The sequence below is a fragment of the Mustela nivalis genome (genome assembly GCF_964662115.1).
Source record: "Mustela nivalis genome assembly, chromosome: 1".
NCBI classification, from domain to species: domain Eukaryota; kingdom Metazoa; phylum Chordata; class Mammalia; order Carnivora; family Mustelidae; genus Mustela; species Mustela nivalis.
The window spans coordinates 200249893-200275575 of record NC_139020.1 but is presented as its reverse complement, the minus strand read 5'-3'; the positions used below and the strand labels follow the sequence as shown (position 1 = coordinate 200275575).

The window sequence follows — 25683 nt, the reverse complement described above, 5'->3', positions numbered from 1 at the left end:
TAGAAGTGGGCTGATTTGATTTTCTTCCTGCACAAATGTGCTCCTAAAACTCTGCTAGTGAATGTTTAATTTCTGTTTGGTACTTTTCAGTTCCAGACTTACTTTTTAGTTCCTTTGAGTGATTTTTGTTTGTTTGCTGGTAATCCTATTTTGTTTATTTACCGTTTTCCTGGTTTCCTTTTGTACCCTGTGTTTTCCTTTAGCTCTGAGCATATTTAAGACACTCGTTTTTTTAAAACCCTTTTTCTGATAAGTCTTCTGCAGGGATGGTTTCTGTCAGTTCATGCTTCTCAACTGAATAAGCCTTGTTTTCCTGTCTTTTGTTATGCCTTGGTATTTTTGTTGTTGAAAATCAGGCACTGGGTGGTTATGATACGGTTGCTCTGGAAGTCACATTCTCCTTTCCCTGGATTTTGTGGTGTTTTTGTTTCGATTGTTGAAGGCTGTAGTAATCCATTTGTTTTCAGATGTTTCCCAACCAGTTTTGTAAAGGCTCCCTTGTTTATGCTCACTGAAGCCTCTGTTCTTTGAGCTCATGTTCAGCTAATGTTTTGACAGAGATTTCTTTGAATGCCAGGAACCAAAACCGACAAAGGCAAAAACCAAAAAAGAGAGAACAGCCCCATCTTTGAGCCTCTGCAGATGGTTCTGTGCTGGAGCGGTTCTTCTCTGGATGGATAGGCTAGCCCAGTCATACCACTCAGCCTGAGGGGAGGGCTCCAGGTCTTCTCAGGAACTGCCAGACGTGCCTCTTGCCTGGGTGTACATGTGGCATTCTAGAATCCTCCTTATACGTGGCCGCTTCTGAATGTCCTCATTTCGCAGAGTATCACCCTGGCTTCTATAGCCTGTAGATGGTTTGTTCTGTGTTTCCCGAGATCCCTTGGTCTCGGTGGCTCTTGGTTTGTAGTTCTCTTGAGGCGTGTATGAGCCATGTCCACGTCGTGCCCTGCCCATATTCAGAGTTGTGCGAGGCAGAAGACAGGCAAACCCATCCTTCAGGTCAGAACAAAACATAGGCGGTAACTTGCAGATAAGGTCTGGGGCCCTCTCTCCAGTTTGAGGAGGTGAACCGAGAACTTGGTTGTGGCTTAGGACTGAGACTGTTACTGCCCCAGGGACTGGGTGGAGTAAAGGCAAGTAAAAATGTCACAGAACTGTCCTACAGTTTTGAAAATAGCTTTTTTTTTTTTGTTGGGCATTTGCTTCGTTGCTTTAAACCTTTGATTGTTTTCCAGAGCTCCTACAAAGGCGGCTCAGATAGCTTCTGTTGTTTTCAGTGTTTCTGTGTGAAAACAAGAGCTTGGAGCTTCCTGGTCCACCATTTTGCTGATGTTGCTTATCTCCTTTTAAAGGAACTTAAAGCTGTGGTGTTTTCCATTTTTTACAGGTGAATCAGAAGGGCTCAGAAAAACCACTTGAACAGGCGTTTGCAACAATGGTGTCTTCCTTGGGCAGTGGAATGATCAGGTACCTCCCTACAAATCAGGTCTTTTCAGATTAGATGTGCACTTACATATCTGGGGTCCCTCCTCACCCACGGGCATCCGTTCCCACACCCCCAGTGGATGCCGGAAACCACACATGGTCCTGAAGCCTACGTTTACCGTGATTTTCCTTAGACTCACAGCTGTGTGAATGTGGTCTCTCTCAAATTACCTTGCCGCACTGTAGTTGTAAGCGATGTGATGATGTAAGGGGCTCAGTGCCCACGTGATGAAGAAAGCCCAGTGATGTGGGCACTGTGATGGAGCGTCAGGCCACTGGCAGCCTGACCGCATGTCGGGAGACCGACTGCTTTCAGACCATAGTTGACTGGGAGCTAACGCTGTGGGAGGTGAAACTGTGGATAAGGGGAAACTACTGTACATAGATCTCACTAGACATTCGGTGTCCCCCCCACTTTCCAAAAGTCTGTGTCACACTGCTTCGCTTTTACAAAAGACCCACGTTGCCTCCTGTTGTCGCTAACTGAAAGAAAGCCTAAGATTTTATTTATTTATTGACACACAGAGAGATCACAAGTAGGCAGAGAGGCAGGCAGCGAGAGAGGGGCAAGCAGACTCCCCACTGAGCAGGTAGCCTGATGTGGGGCACGATCCCAGGACCCTGAGATCATGACCCCAGCCAAAAGCAGAAGCTTAACCCACTGAGCCACCCAGGTGCCCCTGATTTTTCACTTTTTTGAGAAGGTCATTATCAAGCTGATGGAGGGGGAGGTCTTTGTAAGAGCAGAGTGGCCTGTGGCATGAGGCAGACATTTGGACAGCAGGGGGCACTCTTTGTTTATGTTACTTTAGGTCCTGAAAAGGTCCGTTGGAACACTCCACCTTCTGGTAGAGTGGAGTCCTGAATTATAGCTCAGCTTCCCCCCTCCCCCCAGCAATACTAGATCAAAGCATGATTCTGTTGGCTTGAAGTTTTTCTCTGACACAGTTATATTGCCCAATAACTTCTTAAGGGTCAGATTTTAGTTTTGAATTTTGTGAAAGTTTGGTCCCTGATCAAAATCCCCTCTGTGAGGCTCTGTGTCGTGTGGCCACTGGGTCATGAATTCGGGTTCCTCGTGATCATTTGGTGTGATCTCTGTGGTCCTGACCCCCACATGAGCTGGAGAAGTTTACCCTGGCATGGAGACCTTGTCGGGAGCGGCAGATTTGCCTCTGTATGTCACCAGACTGCACTTGCAGACTCTGCGTGGCCTTGTCAAAAGAGGGGAATCCTAGAACATCCCACAGCTGCCCTGTGGAAAGGTGTGAGGTCCTGAGTCAGCCCGTTTGGAGTTTGTTGCAGTAGGAAACTGGGCAGGAGGTGAGGTGCTGTGGTAGGAAGTGGTCACAGGCACTGGGGAGAAACTTTCCAGAGAAATAGTTTGGGGTTATTTAGGGAGAAATTTTTTTAACCTATGAGAAATTTTAAGCATCCACAAAAATAGAATGATATAATGAACCTTTGGGGAAGAATTTAAGTGTCTTTCCTCCAACTCAAAAGTTTTAGCAAATTCGTCAGATCTCCACGCCATGCATACTTCTGCTTTCTCACAGTGGAGCTTTCTTAAACATTCTCTGGAGGACTTAGAGGAACTCAGAATATACCTTAGACCTGAAAAATGAGAATCTCTGGGGTCCAGCATGCATACTCTGAGAGTAGTTTGTCTGCTGGGTGCTGTGTACCCCCTTTTCGGTGAAGGTCCTCTGTCTGCCCCAGGGGCTTGCCGAGACACACTTGTCTCAGAGTCGTCTTGGGTTTGTAGCAGCCGCTGACTTTGAGAATGTGCAGTGTCAGTCAGGGTCTAGAGTTAATGCCCTTGGTGTTTCCAGGAGCTTGGAGGCCACACACAGCCCTCACCTAGAGAGTGAAGACCCAGAGCTGTTGTCATTTTCCTTCTGTGAGCTCGAAAGACCACTAGATAGAGGAGCATATTCAAGAAGTATATTTTTTATTTTAGTAAATTGTTTTTAATTTAGTAAGTCCATATTCTAGAAGGCAGGGGGAAAGATCAGTCTGTTGGTTAAAGGGAAATTAAATGGTACACTTATTGTCATGTTTCAGATATTGGTCTGTTGGATTGATTCACTTTTTAGTGGTTCAGTGGTTGTTGCTTTGAGTAAATTAAGTGAATGACCAGAAGGAGAAAGGTCATGTGGTTGCGCTTCTGAGGAATGGTAAGCCTCGTTAGCAATGGGAAGTTTTCCTTTTGGGAACTGAATGAGAAAATGAGCTGTGTAAGCTGACGTGTCTCTGAGCATTTCTTCCTAGAACTTGGAAAAGAAGCAGAACTGCTTGACTGTTGGGGTCAGAAGCAAAATATTACATTTATAGTCCTGTGTTGCCAAAATGTAATTCTACATCATTCTTAGGAGATACAGTGTGATTTTAGAAAGATGTACGCTAAGAATCCCAACGCATTTAGGTGCTAGCTAGCTGCTTATATCCTTCAAGCCAGTCTAGGGCTGTCACTTCTGTGGGAGTACCCTGAAGTGACTGTCCCTCTGTCACTCTTGTGGGAGCGGCTTCTGGAAGAGCTCGCCCCACTCCAGCTTCACCAGGTCTAGCCTCGGGGCTCGCTAACCTCTGCTTTTTTACTGATTTTTAAGGAGACCATTCTCACCTCATCAGTGAGATAACCATTAAGGTGGCAGGAGCTACTAGACCTGCTTGGAAGCCCACACCTTCCTGATGCTCCTTCGGTCTGTTGGAGCGGAGGGAGTGATGTGGGGAGTGACACGAGGGCAGATGCCTCCTCTGACTTTCACTGTGTAGGCCAGAGCTCGCTGTCCTTCCAGTCCTCCTAGTTATGACCTGCCCTGGTTCCTGACGACTCCCTTGACTTTCAGGAATGGGTTCATGATTTTCTTTTCCCCTCGCTCTCAGTTGGCAACATTTTCCAGCTCACAGTAGGGCACCTTCACTGTCAGATGTGTTCTGACCTTCAGAATTGGATGTGTTAAATACCAGATAACTAAAAGCAATTAACTAAACCATTGCTGATGGGCAGGAAGAGTCCCTCTGCCGCATTTATGTGAGATGTACACATAGTGCTAAAGACAGCGGATGTTTTGATTTGTTAAAGAAGGTGATGGACAGTAGGTGACCAGAGTGGGGGCCATGCTTCCTTGGCGCTTCTGACAAACCCCAGTACATATCCGACGCTTGTCAAGTCCTCCTCTCACTGATTGAAGTTTGACCCTTTTGAACATTTTTACGGATTTGAAAAATAATAAAAAGGGACCTTGGGGTCCCTGAGGGTAGGGAATATACCCTGGTTATTCATTTGGCTACCGCTCCTTTATATTATATACCCACTTGCTGTACCGGAGTTCACTTCTGCTTTGTGCTGGCCGCCTTCTCTACTCCTGTCTCAGGGCATGTAGAAGAACACGTGAAGATAGAAGAGTGTGTGTGTGTGTGTGTGTGTGTGTAAACCCCACACACAGTGAAGAAGAAAATCCGTATGCTCAAACAGAGGCAAATCAGCTTATGAACGTAGTAGTAGAAGGAAAGTGACTAATCTTTGGTCAGTTTCTGCGTATTTTTCTTTTGGTAGATACGTTGCCTTTGACTTCCATAAAGAATGTAAAAATATGAGATGGGATCGACTAAGTATTCTCGTGGATCAGGTAGCAGAAATTCAAGATGAACTAAGGTAAGCTATATCATTCCCCCGTGGAGGATTTTTTTTTTTAAATTCTTAAAAGCAACCCAAAGCCAGGTATTTTCACGTTTTTTGAATCAGCTGCCACTTACTTACAAAGCTTTACATAATTGAAGTTCATGTACTAGTATTTTTATGTTCAGTTGTTTTCACTGAGCAGTCTGTCACAGATCTCTGATTTTGTCTCTGTAAGGATGGTGTTTAATGGCTTTTCTGTTTCATAATACAGGTTCAGTTAAGTGTTCTTTTTCATACTAAGCATCTGGCTTGTTTTCTTTCCTCTTCCTACCACAAAAGATTGAGCCGCAGTGAATCACTCTGGGCATACATTTTCTTACTTCTGTGAAAAATATTTCCTAAAATAGATTCTTGAGAGTAGGATTAATGGTTCAAAGGGTCTGAATAACTTTATGGTACTTTCCGTGCGTGTTTACTGTGTTATTTACCACATTGGCTCCCGGGTTTGTGGTCGCCTCAGCACATGTCTTCACTTACTCTAAAGCCAGAAAAAATCATGTTGTTCTGCCTGTGTGTAGTTCAATCCCTGGCAACCCACGGGCACTTTTTCACGTTAGTTGCACAGTAACATAGTAGAGCTTTTTCCCTCGGCATTTCTGTTTTTAGAAATAATATTTTGTACATATTAAGTAGTAGACTGCAGTTAGTTAAATCTGCTCTCTTTTCCTACAAGGTTTTATCCGGAGCAGCTAGTGAAGGGGGACTGACATACTTTGTTACTGGGCTAGAGTGACACCAGCTGGACTTGGGACACTGTCAGAGGAGGGGGCTCCTTTGGTTTGCTCCTTAATTGCTGCCGTGCAAGAGTGTGAGAAGGAGGATCGACCCCAGGATCTCTCTCCCTCCCCACCCACTGTGTTCCATGGGGACAGTGGAGCTTTACCAATGACCTGCACATGACCTCTCTAGACATTTTTTCCCAGGGGTTTTTGGGGAAGTGGAAAGAATCTGAGCTTCAGGGTTTTACACATCTCATTTTGAAATTTGCTGCTTTAAAAAAAAAAAGATTTATATGTATTAGCACACGTGAGCGGGAACAGAGGGAGAGGGACAAGCAGACTCCCCGCTGAGCATGGAGCCTGACTTGGGGCTCTGTCTCATGACCCTGAGATCACGACCTGAGCCCAGATCAACGGTCGGATGCTTAACTGACTGAGCCACCCATGAACCCGCAAAATCTGTGTGCTTCTTATTAGCTGTGTAACCCAGGGGCGAGTTAATTACCTTCAAACCTTGGTTTCTCCATTTGTAAAGTGGAGATAATATTACTACCTTATAGGCTCAGTGTACAGTTGAAGAAGTAATATTTATAAAATACCTAGTATGCATTTTTGAGGTCCTCATGGGGTGCCAGTGCCCCCCTGCACTCATGGCCACAAATGTACTACACACACCAGCTCCAGACGAACCTCACCAACTCTGCGTGACCCTCATCTAGATTTTTAGCCTTGGCATTTTCTTGGGGGCCCTTACTTTTGATTTTTATGATTTATGATTTTTATGATTTTGGCCCCTGGTAAATCTCTTGTGTTTCCCTGCCCATTCTGATTTTGGGGGGTAATTGCAGTAAAACTACTGTTACCTGGTGTTCATGGCGTGTTCTGTCCCATGCACTCTGCTGAGCACTTGCGCACGGTGCGTGACCTTATTCCGACCTTGGGGCAGCACCGTCTTGGGTTTGTGGATGAAAACTTCCATTGGGAGAGATGAGGGTGATGATTTGAAGTTACCCAGCTGCTAAGTTGCCTGAGGAGCTAAGGCTCAGGGCCTCGGCTCTTCCCTGCCAGAGGGCACTTTGTCCAGTTTTTTAGTTCATAGAATTATCTGGGGAAATGTTAAAAATTAACAAAACACAGGAATCGGTGACCATGGTTGGCTCCAGTGCGGACACCTGGGTGGTGAAGGGGAGAAAGGAAACCTGATTTTTCAAATTCCCTGTTGAATCTTTTCAGTTTCATAGAATTTGCATATATTACCCATTTTTAGAAAGATTTAAAAAGTGTTTTTAATGCACAATTTCCAGCCCTTCCTTGCTTCTGAGACTTTGACTTGAATTTATCTCAAGGGCAAGTATGTTTATTTCTGGCAAACAGGTCAGGGAATTCTGATACGGACTGTGTAGGGTCATGTTTCGAGAAATCTTGATATACAAGGCCATGATGAACAGCTGTGGCAGAGGGGGTCCTGCTTCTGGCCTCAGCTCTTCCAGCTTCTTTTTGGCTCTCCCGTCATCCCGCACCCCTGGGCCACGCGCTTCCCGTCCAACCCTTGAATGCGCCGGTTTCCCTGATGTTCCGACGGGAGCCGTGACGCGAGAGGTGGTCGTCAGTGCGTCAGACTGACTGTGGTATGAGGGTGTTTATACAAATATGTTGTAGTTATTTTCTAGTGGACGCGGCCGGCATGGTGGTGACGAGCCAGGAGGGCGTGTTCCGCAGCAACTGCATGGACTGTCTGGACAGAACCAATGTGATCCAGAGCCTTCTGGCGCGCCGCTCACTGCAGGCCCAGCTCCAGGTGCGTGCTCTGTCTCTTCTCCATCCGCAGCAGAGCCCCAAATGGAAGAAGCTGCGTCCTTAACAACCTTAACAAGAACCATTACAGAAGCAAAGGACAGAAAACATTCACAGTGCTGCCCGCGCTCACCCAGCTTTTGTGTTTTTGTCTTCCTGTCCATAGGTGTGCACATCTCCATACCTGTGGTCAGCGTATGTGTACACAGTTTGGGGGCTTTTTTTTTTTCCCCCCAAGATTTTATGTTTAAGTAATCTCTCCACCCGTTGAGGGGCTTGAACTCACGACCCTGAGATCAAGAGCTGCATGCTCCACTGACCGAGCCAGCCAGACGCCCATTTCCAGAGTTGTTAATTCTGCCTTTTCCTGCAGGATTTTGAGGAGCCATAGTTGTTTTAAGAGTTGCACTTACTAAGTTGCTATGTTTTTGGCTTGTAAATTGTACTGTAGAGACCAAATCTGCACATGTTAGTATTAACGTGAATTCTTCCCTTTGGGTTAATGGCTAGAAGTGGAATTTACTGCGTTAAAGAGAATACGCTTTCCAAGAGGGTCGTAGCAGTTCCCCTGACACCAGCGAGCACGATAAGTGAGTCTGTTTCATTGAACTCGGGCCCTCTGAGCTGTTTTTATTTAAAACTTTCTTTCCTGTTAGCACAGAGTAGCTCCTCAGGGTGGTTTTCTTGTGCATCTGTTTTATCACTGGCTAGCAGTACTGACCTTCAGGTAAGAAGTTGCCAGCACAATTTTGCTTTGCCACGAAGACTGGGCTGTTGAGAAGAGGAGCTATAAATATTTTCTTGTTTTATCCTTGGAATTAAAAACGTAAAGCCCGGATTTCCAGATCACATTGGCCTTTCTTACGAGGGGCACACAAAATGCACGCCAGGTGGTTTCTTGCCTGAATGGTAACCTTTGTTTATGACAGTTCAACTTTGTTTAGGATAATTTTGTGACACCAGGAAGGCATTATGGAGGTAGAACACCTCCTTTCAAATGAAGTGCCCTTGAATCCTAAGCAACGCGGGCCAAACGAGCGCTTTCCCTGCCGGAGCGCGCTCTAGTTCGTGTTGTACCTGTCCTCCTGGTGCTGTGGGACGGACGTCAGGGTATATTTTTTAATAGAAATGATAGTAGCAAAAACACCCAGAATGGTTTCCAAGCCCAATAAACAAAAGCCTGTTGAACCAGGTTCTGTAATCTATACTTAACTCTTCCACGGGCTGAATGTGGTGTTGTAACATCTGAGCAACCTTCCGAGAGTCTTGGGGCGACGATGCCAGCTGGTGGGGGGCCTCCAGCCGTGCCCTCCCCCTGCCAGCTGAGGGTCACCACGGGGCTTCCTGCGCTGTCTGGGGTGGGAGCGCGGCTCTGAGGTAGAGATAGTGAGCTGTCAGCTGAGGTTCAGAGGGACGATGGGGAGTCTGAGGTGGTTGAGGTCCGAGACGAGGACCCAGGCTGGGGCTCCTAATCTGTGCCCTTCGGGGAGTCCGCAGGGGGATTCAGCATGTCCAGGAGTCCTCTGAGGTCATGTGCAAGGGGTGCTGTGTGTGTGCAGTTTGTGGGGAGATGCGTGTGGGCATGTGACACGAGGCCCCAGGAGGGGTGGGGCTGGGACTGAGGGAAGCCTGGGGCCAGGAGTGGTAGGGACGCTAGAAGGTGGAGGCAGTGAGAGGTTAGGGGGCGGCCAGGAAGGAGGAGGTGACAGCTGGGGTCTTATTGCCGCTCTCCCTTTGGCCCCTCTATTCCTGCGGGGCTGGGGCACAAGGTGGGCGCAGGGGGAGGAGTCCTCAGAGGGGAGGCCGTGGTGAGCTGCTGCTCCCCCAGCCCCGCACTGCGTCATAGGCAAGGACTGCGTCTCCTACCTGCAGCCAGGGACCATGTGGTACCATGTGGTACCGTGTGGGACTGTCTGCTCCGGTCCTGAATCACGTGCGCTGCAGTCGGTCACACTTGCGTATGGTGTGCTTCTTATTCCAGAGACTAGGAGTTCTGCATGTGGGACAGAAGCTTGAGGAACAAAATGAATTTGAGAAGATTTACAAAAATGGTAGGTAAATTTCCTTGATAGAGGCAAAGTCGCTCAAATGGTGAATTAAATTAATAGTTTGGATTTAGGAACACCGGTTGTCACGTAAATCACTGCCCGTTGACTTTTCCGTGTTTTCACAGCCTGGGCTGACAACGCAAATGCTTGTGCCAAGCAGTACGCGGGCACCGGTGCCTTGAAGACGGACTTCACCAGGCAAGCTGTGCTTTTCTAGTAGCGCTGCAGGTCCACAGGCCTCGAGTCCCATCAGGATGCCCCAGCAGCCTTTGGACTGCAGCAGAGCCCCAGTCCCTGGGGCCGTAGGTCACAGCGGTCAAGTCAGGCTTGCTGGGAGGGGAGGCCCAGGTGCTGGAGGGTTCTAAGCCCCCGTGGGTGGTTATGCCATGTGGGAGGCACCCAACGCCCCGCAGCCCCTCCCAGAGCTCACCGTGCACCCAGTCAGTGTGGTCCCTGGTGGGGCTGAGGCTCCGAACCTCGGCGAAGCAGCTAGGTGATGCGCCTGCGGCTTCCCAGGACTGGACTGGTCAGAGAGAGGGCAAAGCACTGGGGATTTGTTACAGGTGTGGGTCTTTCTCTGCCATAGGGATTTCCTGGGAGCAAACTAGGATTCCTAGTCTCTGCTGTGTTCTGACCTGGGCTGGGTGTTTCTCTTCGCATTTCTTACCTTTCTGGCTGGCCCCCGAGTGTTTCTCTCACTGTGCCTAATAATAGGTAACATTTTAGAAGAAGAATGTGTATTTCTTGGACCTGCTAGAGGTTTCCTTTGTGAGGTGTCTCCTTTATACTTTCAGGGCTGATTTTTAAAATCTTTGTAACTCACTGATCTCCATACCCCATACTTACTGGCCACAAAACCGTGGGAGAATTTAATCTATAGATCTGTAACTCAGAATTCACGTCTTTTAACCAGAACCGGGAAGAGAACCCAGCTGGGACTTCTGATGGACGGCTGGAACTCCCTGATACGGTATTACAAGAACAACTTCTCGGACGGCTTTAGGCAGGTGGGTTCGTGTTTGGTGCCCATGTTTGTGCCTCGGGTGGTCCTATCTTTGTATTTTTCTTGAGTAATGGAATTACATCACACTGGAAGTTACTGATTTTCTTCCTCTGTTCTAGGATTCCATAGACTTATTTCTTGGGAACTACTCAGTGGATGAATTAGAATCTCATAGTCCTTTAAGTGTTCCACGGGATTTGAAATTCCTGGCTGTAAGAAACCTTTGTTTTTCAAGGTTTTTTGTTGTTGTTGTTGTTGTTGTTTTAAGATTGATTGATTGATTTGAGAGAGAGTGTGTGCAAGCAGCTGTGGGGAGGGGCAGAGGGAGAGTGAGAGAGAGAGACTCTCAAACAGATCCCCCGCTGATCATGGAGCCCGACTCGGGGCTCGATCCCAGGACCTGAGAAAATGACCTGAGCTGAAATCAGGAGTCAGATGCTTAACCAACTGCACCAAGTAGATGCCACCGTTTTTCAAGTTTTTAAAAGTATTATGTCTGAAGGTTGTAGATGGTGCCGATTCCCCTTGATTGAAAACTTTATAATTGTTCTAAATGGACTGTGACAACTTCGTTTCCCTGAGGAGAAGATGAGGGAAAAGAGTGAAAGAACTGCGGGGCGTTTGTTTTCTGCTACACTTCATTGTTGCTATGCGAGAGCACGTGAGCAAAAGGGAGCCTGGGGGGCATGGAAGGTTTCTCGTTTCCAGAAGACCCCACTCCCTGTCATGATCACAGGTTGCTGGGGTCCAGTAACATGGAAGGCTTCTCTCCTTTTTGACTCTTCTGCTCACCAGACTTTGCAGGAGCCCCTCTCAGGTCCCATCCAGCGGACAGAGTGTCCCCGAATGGAGCTGGCTGGTGTCCCAGCCACTCACATAGCCCTCCCGGGTTTGGACCAGAGCCAGGCTTCTTCAGATGTGTCCTAATCAGTCTGAAGACTCAGGCAGCTGTGATTGAACCCCCCCCCCCCAAATAACGATGTTTTGTTGGGAAAAGATACTGTGTGTATCAGGTTGCAGAAGGGTTTTATTCTTTCTCAAGCGCAGCTGACTTCACAGCCTTCGAGCAGCGTTCTTAAGTGACGGCGTGTCTCTTCATTTTTCTTTTCAGTTGCCTATTATCATGGTTGTTGCCTTCTCCATGTGCATTATCTGTTTGCTGATGGCCGGTAAGTCTGCTCTTCCTTCACAGCCTCGCGCTGAGTGCGGAGAATGTGGCTTTTCCTTGTATGGTGTCTTGAGATGCCGAGTTCAGTTGACACTTGCTGTTTCTCTGTTAAATTTCATGAGCAAAGTGAGCAGATGTGATTAGTCCTTAGATGTGACAGGAAGAAGAATATAGGCTCACAAATACTGATTATCATTGTTTTGTTTCTTGTTTTTGTTTGTTTTTTTAATACTCTTTTTTAAAAATAATTTTTAAATCTTTTTATAAAAATATAATATATTATTAGCCCCAGGGGTACAGGTCTGTGAATTGCCAGGTTTACACACTTCACAGCACTCACTATAGCACATACTTTCCCCAATGTCCATAACCCCGCCCCCCTCTCCCTACCTCCCTCCCGCTGGCAACCCTCAGTTGTTCTTTGTTTTTACACCTAACATTTAAACTTTTCATTTCTTACCTCTTAAGTGATACGGAAGAATTATAGAAAATACAGTTAGACAAGACAGAAGAAAATATTATTCATTATCTTGACTTCTAGAGATAAGCTAACTGCTCTTAACATTTTGACGTTTTAATCTTTGTAAGTGTGTGTGATTTTTTTTTCACAAGTGAGATCCACATTTTTTGTAATGTTTTCACTGAGCAATAAAAGCATTTCCCCATGTTCTTTACTTGTAATGGCTGCATTAAAATCCATTTATGGATATATAGTTTATTTAACCAGCCACCTGTTATTGGACAAATAAATGCTGTTAGTAGAGGAACACACTACTTACCATCAAATTTTAGTAGGTTGAGGGGCACCTGGGTGGTGCAGTCAGTTAAGCGTCTGACTCTTGATTTCAGCTCAGCTCATGATCTCAGGGTCTTGAGATCGAGACCCACACCTGGCTCCATGCTGAGCACAGAACCTGGTTAAGATTCTGTCTCTCCCCGTCTCAAAAAAAAAAAAAATTTTTTTTTCTTTCTTTTTTTTTTTAGAGATTGATAAGAACTTGTGTTAACAAGGTCTTCACTGTTTCTCTGTTTTTCTCTCAGTATTCTCCTGTGTTACTAAGCTAATAAGCGTTTAGGATAAATGTGTCTGCATTAAGTACCTCCCAGTGCTATGGGCTAGGAGTCTGAGCTGGCTGTATTGTGCACTAGGGGCTGTCTTGTCTGAGCCCCACTCATTGGCAGGGCCCCATTCCCGTGCGCCCCTCTCACCATGACCCTTTTTTCTCCCACAGGGACCTTACCCCCTTTTCATCTCCGTAGCATCGAGTCCCTTTCTTACAGCACTTTGTCCTCTGACCGCATAAGCACCTGGGGATCTCTTCTTCGGAGGTGGTGTCCCTCTCCCGTGTCCCCAGCACCCCCTGTGTGTACTTCTTGTGTGTCATGATTTGCATACTCGTTCGTCTTCCCCACTGGATGAGCAACTCTTTGAGGGCAGACACTGTGTCTTTCTCATTGTTTTGTCTCCAGTGTCCAGGATATAGTAAGCCCTCGGCACAAGTTTGCTGAGCTAGGGACCCTTAACCCTACCCACCCATGCGCATTCTGGAGGGGAGGCTCAGTGGCTTCCTGTTGGTCTCTGCAACCCTGTAATCCCCTGGGGATTCAGCAATGTAGACGGTCACCACATGGGGAGGGAGCCATCCTGTTGTTACTGTAGGGCAGCAGTTGGCAAACATTTTCTGTAAAGGGCGAGATAATTATAACTGGTCTAGATTTCCCAAACTGCGTTTCATCTCTGTTGCCATTGTTTGTTTTTACAACTCTTTAAAAATGTAAAAACTATTCTTAGCTCTGGGTACAAAATGGACTGAGGGGGTCCTAGAGCACAGGCAGAGCTGCGTGGCCTAACTCGGGTCCTGGGGCCGGTTCCGGGGCGGGAAGGAAGAGGACAGGGCGAGCCGGCACCTGCCGCCACGATTCCTCTGACGCCCGCGCTCATTGCTCCCTCCACTCCCTGACTTCTTTAAAACACTGCCTAGCGGGTGCCGTTTTCTGAGAGCCTGTGTCCTGTTGAATTCGTTTCATTACTTTGATCTGTCCTGTATTTTCTTGACTTCCCTTTGGAGCCTCTGGAGAGGCAGGCAAGTCAAAAGACAGAGAGCTCAGCCTGAACAGAGGGGGATAGTTTCTTTGGGGATGGTCCCCGGTTGGGCTTGTGAGGAACTGCCTTTCTTTTTTGTCCGAGAAGAATTTTAAAGCTCAAAGGTGTGAACATTAGTGCTCACATAAATTTGTATTTTTTTTTAAAGATTTTATTTATTTATTTGAGGGGAGAGAGAGTGAGAGTGAGCTTGAGGAGGGAGCGGGTCAGAGGGAGAAGCAGACTCCCCACTAAGCAGGGAGCCCGATGAGGGACTCGATCCTGGGACTCCGGGATCATGACCTGAGCCGAAGTTAGTCACTCAACCAACTGAGCCACCCAGGCCCTCCGTATGTGTTTTTAAGTACAAAGAGATTGATGCATCATCTTGTGTCAGTTCATTGCCATGAAATGGTGAGCCCTGTGATGTTTAGGTAGGATAGTGTCTGAGTAGTCTGTACTTCGGGTTTTAGTAAATGGGGGAGGAGGGTAGCGTGAACTCTGACAGCTGATGAGGAAGGAGCCGGGAGCCTGTTCTTCCCTGGCGCGCGCCCCCACCATCTCCTGCTCCGGGGGGCTCCCCAGCTGTGGCCCCAGCTGATCCTGTTGCAGGAGAAAAGCAGCACTCGGTTCGACTCGGCAAGGAGAAGGGCAAAGTAGATCTTTTCCCGCGGCTGCTAACCTTCCTGAACTCTAGATGTTGCAAAAATGCCTATCAGGAGTGTTGTGTGCAATAGGTCATTAAAATCTGTTGCTGAGTTTTATTTTATACGCTTTCATACAGAGTTTTTCTGAAGCGTGTGTTTTGTGAGGTTAGTTTTTGTGTAGGCATTTTGATTGTGGTGAATGTATTACTGATGGCTTCTTGTAATAGGAAGGTACCTGATCTTAAAGTAAATGATCTTTCCTGTGATACCACACAGTTTAGTCAGGTGGCTCTCATGCTGTGGTGTCTGGGCCATGGCCTTGACATGATCTGAGAACTTGTTAGAAATTCAGATTCTTGGGTCCCCTGGTCCCCAACCTGCCAAGTCAGAATCTCTGGGCTTGCCCAGCAGCTGATGTCTTACCAAGCTCTGGAAAGGATTCTGATGCCGGCCAGAGTTCAAGATCCAGTCGTTCAAACCTTAATTGAGAGGTGGTTTTATTTTTCCTGTAGATGTGCTGATCAGCTTTGATGTTGTCAAGATTAAACTTTAAATTGTAATATTTAAACACTAGACTTTAATGTTGCTAAGCAGCTGAAAGCTGGATCTGGGATCCCATTCATTCGTTAGAGACAGAGAAAGCGCGTGCACGCTGGCACGCTCGAATCGGGGGAGGGGCAGAGGGAGAGGGAGAAGCAGACTCCCCGCTGAACAGGGAGCCCGAGATCACGACCTCAGCCAAAGGCAGATGCTCCCTGCTGAACAGGGAGCCCGAGATCATGACCTCAGCCAAAGGCAGATGCTCCCCGCTGAACAGGGAGCCCGAGATCACGACCTCAGCCAAAGGCAGATGCTCGACCATTTGAGCCACCTGGATGCTCCGCTTTAAAATAATTTTTATTTACCAACCCTTTGTTTTTTAACAATTTTTTTTCCCATTTTTTATTTTAAAAGATTATTTATTTATTTGAGAGAGAAGGAGTGTTAGAGAGTACACAGGCGCGGGGAGTAGGAGAGGGAGAATCAGGCTCCCCACTGAGCAGGGAGCCTAAAGTGGGCCTCGATCCCAGGACCCTGGGATCATGGCCTGAGCTAAAGGCAGACTCTCAGATGACTGAGCCACCCAGGTGCCCCATTTCTTTGTTTTTTTATATCAACAGGTGACACTTGGACAGAAACACTGGCCTATGTGCTCTTCTGGGGAGTTGCAAGCATTGGAACATTTTTCATTATTCTTTATAACGGCAAGGATTTTGTCGATGCTCCCAGATTGGTCCAGAAAGAAAAGATGGACTGAATTTGTGTCTGTGGAAAGCGGCTTGGCTTGGAAGATTCCATTATGCAGAACTGGAGTCTTTACTGACCCGCTTTCCACATGGGCTCAAGGTCTTTCGAAAGCTTTTCTCCAGAAGCCTGGCCTGTGCTCCGTTTGAAGGGAGGACCTACAATCAGCCCAAAGTTCCTGCCTTGACCATCTCTTCACTACTGGGACGGCTCTAGTTATAATTGGAAGCTCTTCTGTAATTAAAAGGTAACCTGAATCCAGCTCCTGGAGCGGAAGGAATCTGTTCCTTGTCGATTTAATCAACTCTTGCAGAATAAGTAATATATTTAAGAGATCTAGCTTCTTTCCGTATTTAAAATGGTAAAATTATTTTTCTAGCTCAGTTTCCTTATTGTCACTGTAAAGGCAGTTCCTGATCGCAAGCAGACTTCCCCACACATCTTTGAACTTAAAAGGTGAAAAATGAGCTAACGCACCTCTGTTCACACAGCATGAGTCTCTCGCAGACGTCAGGTAGTTAGCCAGGGAAGCCCGTGACCTCCCGTTCGGGCGGAGGGGAGCCGGGCCTGGCGTTCCAGTAGAGTTTTGGTTGGGCCGCTCTGTGAGTCCAGCTTGAACTTGAGTGTAAAGAAGAGGAAGTTCCGATAGACTTTATCTTTTTTAAAAGGTGTAAATGAAATCAAAGAATGTAAAGTCTGTGTCTTATGCTAAAGGTCCAAAGCCACCTCTGTTTTAAGGATTTACCCCAACATGGAGAAGCCCCTCCGCGGGCCAGCTCCTCCCTCCCGGCTGTGTTGCTCCCCTCGGGCCCGTTCATTAAGCCGGGTGAGCCTCGGGGAGACTCTTGGCGGGATGTGGCGTTGCACTTGGAGGCAGCAGCAGCCGCTTTCCACGCTTGGCACCATCAGCCCTTCTCACTCTGGAAAGGTTCGTGTCGATAAGTGTGTCTGAAATTTCGTGCTTCCACATAGTTGGAGTTCTCCGAATCAAGGACCAACTTCAATGTTAATTTATGTGCAAAACAAGCCTGAAAAATACGCTTTAGAAGCTGCGTGTAGTTCTGATTATAAGTTGGACTGTATATTCAAACTGTAATTATGAGGTTTAAATATTAGAAAAGTGTGTAGGGTAGTATTCTTGCCACTGTTTTAAAACCGTTCGATTAAATCCTGCTACGATATTTGTGTTGTGCTTGAAAATATGTACATTTTTTTTCAATAGGAATTAAGACCTTCTGTGGTCCTTCAGTATCAAAGCGCCTTTATTTCAACATGACTTTTTATTTCCCAACATTATTTTTTATAAACATTAATAAGAGTCGTTGCTTCTAGAAACTTTAAAGGAGGTAATAGCTGGAAGCCCTCTGTAGCTTAAAATCATTCATGAAGACTCTCAGGAGGGTAAGTGATCAGAGCTACCTATTCTTAACATGTAAATAAGCATAATTTGTTCCAAAGATGAAATGTTTGAAACTCGGTTCATGTCTACTGTAATATAGTAAGTCAGGGGCCCCTGGGCATCTCCCATGAAGAACTGACTTCCACAACCACAGCAAAGACCCACTGAGAGCCGCCCTGCTCGTGTGGCTCGTGTGGCTGCCCCGCAGCGGGGGGACCAGACCGGTGTGTCAGCGCCTAAAAGTGTCCGTATCCAGAGCCCTGCCGTGATTTTATTTCTAAATTCATGTACTGTACATCCTTAAGTGAAAATAAATGTCATACTCTTTTCTAACCACTGTTGGTATCACTCCTATACTTTGTCTTAAAAGGGAGGCTCTTTTTTTTATTTTACAACTTTTTAAAAAAGATTTATTTGAGAGAGAGAGAGCGAGAACACATGCAGGGGCAGCAGCAGAGGGAGAGGGAGAAGCAGGCTCCCCGCTGAGCAGGGAGCCCGATGCAGGGCTTGATCCCAGGACCCTGAGATCATGACCTGAACCCAAGGCAGATGCTTAACGGACTGAGCCGCCCAGGTGCCCCTGTATTTTAGAATTTTAGAACTCACACAAAGCAGTGCATGCAGGGGCTTTTTAGAAAGGTAGACAGTGTAAGGAAGCAAGAAAATCCATACCTTCTCACACCTGCTTTCCAGTTATCACTTGAGAAGTCGTGTCCGTGTGTATAATTAATTTTTAGTTAAAGATAAAACCAGCAAATTATTTAGTAAAGTATTTTTCCATAAAAAGATATCCCCTGAACACCCCCCCAGCCAAGTTAATTTGTTTCTCAAAATGATAACAGATCTCACCAGCGCAGAGCGACAGTCTTGCCTATTAGAAACTGATCTCTCAGGCCCCGGGAATGTGCCCGCGACAGGTGGGAATGCACCTCGGAGGCCCCCTGCCCACGTGGGGAGTGAGACGAAAGGCCTTGGAGATGGGCTGTGGGGCCTCCGTCCCCGCTGTGAGCTAAGCCAAGCCACCTCGGGCTGTATCGTGCCCGTCCCCGGCGTCGGCTGTCTGGGCTCCAGCAGCTGCCTCTCCTGCCCAGGCTGCTGAAGGTGAGCCGCCCCATGGCTTCCTGCAAAGGGTTTTTCAGGAATTCTCTCCCACGCACCCATCCCTGTGACCGTCTGTCCTTCTTCTGGTACACTAATTGGTGTCTGTGCCAGCTCATCTCTAGCTCCTTGCTTCCTGGGGCGAAGAGAAGGGTCAGTGATGCTCTCTCTCATCACCTGGTTACATCTAGTACAAGTGAGACGTGAGTCCGTGTGCGACCCGCGGTGACTGCGCTCCAGAATGACCAATTTTGTCCTGTTGAGCATTCTGGGACTGGGAGTAGGAGGGCGCTGGTCCCCAGAGTCACGTGACCCAGATTCCTTGGTTCTAACGGTCTGGGCTGTACTTGTGGGGTCAGTTCGGACTGGAATTGGAGGTGCGCTGGGGGTGTCATGGGGGGAGCAGCTTAAACAAACCAAGGTCTTGGAGTTTTATCGTCCAAGAGTCCCGATGTCAGAAGAAAGTAGCCCAATAAGGACATGTTACGATAAGCTTTTGGAATGCCCTGTCCATTGCCCTTGGGCTCCCCAGCACAGCCGCTTGGCTTATAGAAGCCAGCAAGACCTAAGTGCCAGTCTTTCTCATAACCGAATCTCAGAAACATTGTCCCGTCACTTCTGCTGTTCTCCGTGGGTTCGAAACCAGTCCCTGGAGGGTTGGGGCATGAGTGCTACGAGGTGGGCGTCCCTGGGGCCGTGTTAGGAGGCCTGCCCCTGCAGCCAGGGAGGAGCGAGACGCTGGGCTGGTGCCCCAGAGAGTTCCGTGGCCTCCTGTCAGGTGGTGCAGCTTAGACCAGGACTGACGAGTTCTGGTAACCAGACGCTAGGTGGCACATTAGGCCCCGGAGTGGAACAGAACAGCGATACCATTTGTTTTGCTCTCCAAACCCTGCAGTCTGGGCTGGCAAGCATCGCTCATCGCTGCTGCACTGGGCATGGGCTGTGTGGCTCCGAGCCTGGGGCCCTCCGTCACCAGCAGCTTGCGTTCACCTGGGAGGGGGCCAGGGGCAGGAGAGAAGGGTAGGGAGGAGCAAGAGGAGACAGACACCGCGGTGTCCAAGGACCTCCCCAGCGCTACCTATAGCTCTGGGCTCCCTTCCCTTTGTGGGAGGAGTGCTGGGGACGAAGGCGTCTCGCTGGACAAGTCCAGTACCTCCCTCCATTCAGTCTAAAGTTTCACGTCTTCCCTCCTGTGCTGTTGGGGCCCGTAACAGAATGGGGTCAAGGGGACCCTGCCCCTGGGGAGGCCCATGTCCTTCCTAGGGCCACCCTGGTGTCCTACCAGAGAGCTTTCCACTGGCCTTGCTTGCTCTTGCTGCATTTCCTCACCTTACTAGTCGAGTCCATCTTTATGTCCTTACTATCGTGTGCGCACTCAGCGTGATGTTTCTAGGACTCCTCCGCTCGGTGGTCCCATCTGTCGTCTCCTCCTGCCAGCTTGTTTATAGTGAATGAATTTATGACAGTCTGTATGTCCATTCGGATTTAATAGATCACATGTTCCCTTTTACCCGGTCCAGTCTGATGCTGATGTGACATTTCGGTGGTTTCTGGTCGGTAACTCCTGCACTCGGTCCGGCTGTGCACCTTCCCCATGCCTCCTGGCTCCTGTGGGAATGTCTCTCTCCCTGCTGTCTCCCCGGTAGGAGAACGAGAAGCCAGAAACACAATAACAACAAGAAACCATTTTCTAAATGGGCTTGTGCCGTTTCTGTGCCTAGTGGTTCCATGTGACTATCAGCGCTCGGTATGCCAGACTTCCTGGATTTTTTCATCTAGCAGATACGGATGAGATACTGATCTCATGCTGGCATTTCTCCAATCACTGATGACCCCTGAGCATCTTCTCATCATTCTTTGGTCATTGGTGTTCCTGTTTTGTGCCTTATTGATGTCTTTTGCCGGTTTCTGTTAGATTGTCCTTGATTTGTTGTGAACTTCTTTATATTCTAGAGTTGTTTGTTGGTTTTATGTGCTGTATAAATCTTCTCCCACAGATCACACAGGGCAAGGTGCCCACGTTAAATCCTCAGTGGGATTCTGTTGCTCTTTGAAGAAAAATCTTAAGCTCTGTGGCGCCTGGGTGGCTCAGTGGGTTAAGCCGCTGCCTTTGGCTCAGGTCATGATCTCAGGGTCCTGGGATCGAGCCCTGCATCGGGCTCTCTGCAGAGCAGGGAGCCTGTTTCCTCCTCTCTCTCTCTACCTGCCTCTCTGCCTACTTGTGATCTCTTGTCTGTTGGATTAAAAAAAAAAAAATCTTAAGCCCCTTGCCTGGCCCACAAGGCCTGACTGACTCGACCCTGCCTACTCCTCCAAGCCCATCTCCAAGCACTCTCCCCATTCCAACCATTGGCCTCCTTTCTGTTCTTTCTCACCTCCGGGCCTTTGCACATGCCATTGACTCTGTCTAGACAGACATTCCATCCTCAAAGCTCCTCCTCAACCACCTGATTGAAGTACTTTCCCTCTCATACCATCACTTGACCCATTTCTTGCCTTCTTAGAAATGATCACAGTCTGTAATTTGTTGCCCATGACTCTCTCTCTTCCCTCCCAGAACGTTAAGTGCCAGGAAGGCCAGGGACGATGTCTGTTGTGTTCAGCACCGTCCCCAGCACCTACGCCCGGGACTGGTGTGTAACCCACCAGTTGGTGCTCTTAATAAACACTGATACTGTGCAGGTGAGCCACAGTCAGGAAGAGAAGTGGTCAAGGCATTCTGGTTGAGAATTTCCTGTTTGTCAATGATGTTTTAGCCTTACAAGTGGATGTTTGAATCTGTTACCTATTTTTCTTCCCTGGACTAATGTCAAGTAAAAACCGATCGAGGAGTTAATTCTCTGCCCCAGCTTTTCTGTCAATCAAGTGGAACAGCCACAGATTAATCTTTTATGTAACGCAGACAAAAGTCGAACACAGCAGTTTGCATACGCACCCTCTGCCCCCAGCACAGTTGTTAAGGGCACACTCATGCCTACCGTGGTTTCTTATGGTCTCAGCCAGACCCTGAGACAGACAGGCTGCCCAGGATGCCCGTCAGAAGGGTTGAAAAGATTCTGAGGTCACACCTGTTTTACATGAGCACATTAGACATTTTTCTGGCTTTTCTTAGGGAATCTGACCGTCCCATTAGGGTCTTTGTACACCGCAGCAGTATGGTTTCCCTGGCCATGTGGGGGGAAACACGGAGAAGGTGACAGAAACAAGACACTGGCTGGATTCTCCTTTATTTGTTATGTTTCCCAAATCAACTTGTCTCTTTACATAATGCAGGAAAATCTTGTGTGGAGAGCTCTTAAAACTGCAGCCAGTACATAACCAAAACCTTACAGATACACTTGTCTAGGGTTTTATTTATGGGGACAATGGCTAAAAACCAGATAGTTCCGTCCCTGATTTCTTAGAGCTAAGCCAAGGGCCATTATGTCTCTAACATTAATAGAAAGCCCCCTGGAGCCCGCGATCTGGCCATGGCATCTAGGTGACTATCATGTGGACAGGGACGGAACATCGCTTTTCCCCTCCAGCTCTCTGGGAGGCAGGTGGATGAACGCCAGATGACCACTTCCATGCAATGCCCTGAAAATGGTCAACCAAGGATTTTTTCGAGACAGGACTTAACTACGGCTTCAAGAGGATGCTTGAGAACTGTTCTGCCCTTCATGAAGTTTACAGGAACCAGAATAAAACTGAACCAAAACCTGAGGCCTTTAGCTCGAGCACATTATTCTAGAACAGCAGAATTTCATCTGTCCAGCTTGGGGTACAAAAATTATTCTGAATAAGTGGCTTTTCCATGACAATCGAAGGACTCAAAAATGCTTTTAAATGTCTGAAGGTTCTTTTTGATATAAGTATTCCTAAATGCATGACCCATTGTGGGGCCCTGGTCCTTGGGCTGGGCCTGGGTACGCATGGGGAGATGGCAAGCCTCGCTCCCAGGTGGTTCAGATGGGTGGCCAGGGGTAGCAGCAGGGACATACAGTAACTCAATACAGGAATGAGGACGGCGTCAGCCCCCATGGTCCTGAGGCTACTTGGCATTTAGGGCTGACACACCCCACTGACGCCTGGGTGGCCCATGTTGCAAGACCATGACTGTGCCTGTGAGCTTGGAGGGGGGGCGGTTCCTCTCTGTAGGGATTCAGAACAGTCTGTGCTGTGTATTTGACATGGAGCGTACCCACTCTTCAAGCCCTGGTAGGTAAGGTTTGTTGGCCCTAAACCCTCTGATGAAAAAATCAGAGGACTAAGTATTTGTGGTTAGGAAATGCTGGTGCATTCTAGAGGCAAGTGACTTTTTTTTTTTAATAATGAGGTGAAGTTGTGAAATATTGATAGGATGGCTATCAAAGAAGGCAAAAGACCTTCCTAATGCCTATTTTTGTTACATAGGACACTTAGAGCCATGAAAATGAAGTTAAAAAACAAACAAAAAACCACCAACAAAAACCCTCCAGCTAATGCCTCAATTAAGTGTCTGTGAAGATGTTTGTACAAATCTACCCAAAGAAACTTCCCTGAATCCTATATGTCGGGGAAGCACAGAATGTTAGGGCAGGAAGCGGCCCTCTCCGCTTAGGGATAACCTTGACCTACTTACTGCGGTCAAAGACAGGGGACATTGGCACTGTGGACTGATGCTACATCATAAATAATGGTGTCTTCAGTTCCAAGAGGCTCTGTTTTATACACTCTAGAAAACCTATGTACAAATAATTTAAGATGGACTATAAGCGATGTTCATGGTCTTTGCTCTAATGAGTTGGCCGCCATGTCCAAATAGAACACCAAGTTGGCTATATGCTCACCCACAAGTGGTTCTGGCACCTTTTCCAACACCCGGTGGTAGGGGCCATCTGCATGGACTTCTCGAGTGGTTTGGGGTTGTGCACCGTAATTGGGAAGATCAGGCCTGGACCCACCATGAGAGACCTCAGATCTGCACAGAAGTGAGCCCCTTTTGGACCCCAGCAAAAGCCTCCTTCCACCTGGCCAGTCAGTTGTGTTAGTGAAGGACCCAGCAGTTACATATTCACGGGGACTCAAAAGAGAGACCTGGTTTTGTACCAGTGACATTCGGCTGTCATCTCAGGCACTTGGAGAAAACCTCTCTTCCAGCTGATCTAAAAAAACAACTGCCTTCTCCTATTTTTGGATTTCTTCAGAAGAAATAAAAAGTCGCTTAAATTTTATTCCATGAAAATTATAGTCAAATTTCAGCTCACAGGGTGGCCTAATTCTAGGCTTCCCTAGAGTCAAGAAAGCAGTTGTCTTGCAGACTGGCCTTGAAAAGCCTGCATCTCTGGTCACAAGGAGGGGCGCAGAGAGGAGCAGGGGCTGCTCCGCTGGTGGGGTGTGGGTCCTCCCAAGGGAACCTTCTTCCTCCACGGTCCTTCTTGACGAACTCAGGAAGACAACAGGCTGAGTGTTTCTGGAGCAAATATTGTCCCAAGCAGCCAAGGAGATACCGTCTATAAGTCGTAGCTGCCGGACAGGGAGCAGCTGAGCATGGTCTCTGGGAAGCCCAGTCCTCAGGCCGTGGGGGGCGTGTCTCCCCTCTTGAGACAGCGTGTGATGAAAGTCCCCAGGGCCACCAGGGGGATGCACATGATGGAGGAGGCCACCAGCAGCCCGATGACGGCCAAGGCGTATGGGGGGTAGTCCTTGGTCACGAGCTGACCCTGCAAGGGGTAACAGGGTCAGGAGGAAACCAATGCAGGCAGAGGTTGGCCTGGCGAGGCCGTGTGCTGGTGGGGGGGGGGGTGTCCGGGGCCACCTGGCTCTGCAGCTCACCAGCAAGTAGGCTGGATAGACCTGCCTCCCTTGCCTTCTCTCTCTTCGTGAACTTCAGCTAGTGTGCATACAGCCACTATTTTGGCCCTGCCTCTGAACGATCACCGACAGGAATAATCAAGGGCCTTCCCTTTGGGGCACCGACAGGGGCACCTACGTGCAGGGGGCTAACCTGAGCCCGGTGCTGCCCAACAGAACATTCGGTGATGACACATGTGTTCCATATCGGGGTTGTCCAACATGGCAGCCACCAGACACGGGGCTACTGAGCCCTGGAAATGTGGCCAGTGAGGGTGAAGAACTGAATTTTAAATTGTATGCAGTTGCAGTGAACTCAGATGGGCACAGCCCCATGTGGCTGTTGGCTGCCACCTTGAATGGCACAGCTCTGGTCAGGAGAAACCTTGAGGGACCTCTGGATTCAGTTGCTGGACCCTTCCCTGAAGGCACATTAAAGCTGATGAGAAATGAGGCCAAAAAGCCTGTAAAGGCTGCCTTTCCACGCAGGAGCCACGGAACAGCTACGTCCAGGGGAAGCGGGTGTTTGCTGTCGCCCAAGCGTGGTTTGTGACCCCAAACACTCAGGGTGTGGTGTGGGAAACCAGCCCGCAAACTTTCTGTTGCTTGTCTATTCCCTTTTTTTGTTCCATCCTGACCCGTGCAGAAACTGGGGCGGGGCGGGGGGGGGGTGGGCACACTGAGAAGCTGTTGTAGCAATGTGACCGCTTCATCTTCTGTTGGGTATCAGAAGTGATGGGAGCTTGTACGCTACAGATATTCTCCTCATGTCACTTTTCAAGTGCTTCACTGTCCTTGCATTTTATCAGGCTGCTGTGGATTGGGGAGACACACCCCCATCCCCCAGCCACGGCTGAAGAAGCACAGCCGTGGAACTAGGGCTGGGGGCGCCTTCGGCCACCATCGGTCACATTCTCTATGAAAGCGCTTCTGTATCAGGACAGCCGGCCTGGCCCCGAGGCCGAGGGTCCCCGAACAGCCAGGGGGCACAGCAGCTGTATGGAGCCCCAAGCGAGCCTGCCCTGTCTGTCCCAGCCCCACCCGGATCCAGACCCTGCCAGGATCCAGCACGCAAGTGCTGACGCAGGTCCCCTCAGGCTCCTGCAATGACCCTTCCAGGGGCCATGCTTTCCATGGGTCAGGGACCGGGCCCTCCAGGCTCACTCTGCCTTCCCTGAGGAGGCCTCAGTGGACAGAGGTCAGGGGTGGGAACCAGCACCTGGCAGACCTTCTACGGGCCTCCAGAGGCCCCCTGTGAAGTCCTGGAAGGGAATCCTCCTCTCTTCACTGGAGTACACAGCGAAAAACCACAGCCCACTTCTGCTGTCCTGAGCTGAGTGTTTTTCATTACCTGGGTGGTGTTTCTGTGTCATGACACCTGACCTGCCCACCCCAGGGAAATGGGTCGGTTTCAGCGAACATAAAGCCGGTGCTAGGGAGGGAGCCCAGGGGG

General features: G+C 48.4%; 2 protein-coding genes across 3 annotated transcripts in view; one reads left to right on the top strand and one right to left on the bottom strand.

Annotated features, from left to right (window-relative positions):
- SACM1L (SAC1 like phosphatidylinositide phosphatase) overlaps positions 1 to 17651 on the top strand; it is a 60177-nt gene extending 42526 nt beyond the window's left edge. The window contains exons 12-20 of the mRNA XM_082705718.1: positions 1391 to 1470; positions 5048 to 5146; positions 7552 to 7690; positions 9668 to 9737; positions 9860 to 9932; positions 10648 to 10741; positions 10857 to 10949; positions 11849 to 11906; positions 15796 to 17651. Coding sequence (XP_082561844.1) covers positions 1391 to 1470; positions 5048 to 5146; positions 7552 to 7690; positions 9668 to 9737; positions 9860 to 9932; positions 10648 to 10741; positions 10857 to 10949; positions 11849 to 11906; positions 15796 to 15932 — 843 coding nt within the window. The 3' untranslated portion in view covers positions 15933 to 17651. The remainder of the gene's footprint in view (positions 1 to 1390; positions 1471 to 5047; positions 5147 to 7551; positions 7691 to 9667; positions 9738 to 9859; positions 9933 to 10647; positions 10742 to 10856; positions 10950 to 11848; positions 11907 to 15795) is intronic.
- Positions 17652 to 21624: 3973 nt separating this feature from the next.
- Positions 21625 to 25683, bottom strand: part of SLC6A20 (solute carrier family 6 member 20) — a 34009-nt gene continuing 29950 nt past the window's right edge. For both annotated transcript variants that reach the window (XM_082705711.1, XM_082705712.1), the window contains exon 11: positions 21625 to 24100. In XM_082705711.1, the coding sequence (XP_082561837.1) occupies positions 23951 to 24100 (150 nt within the window). In that variant the 3' untranslated portion in view covers positions 21625 to 23950. The remainder of the gene's footprint in view (positions 24101 to 25683) is intronic.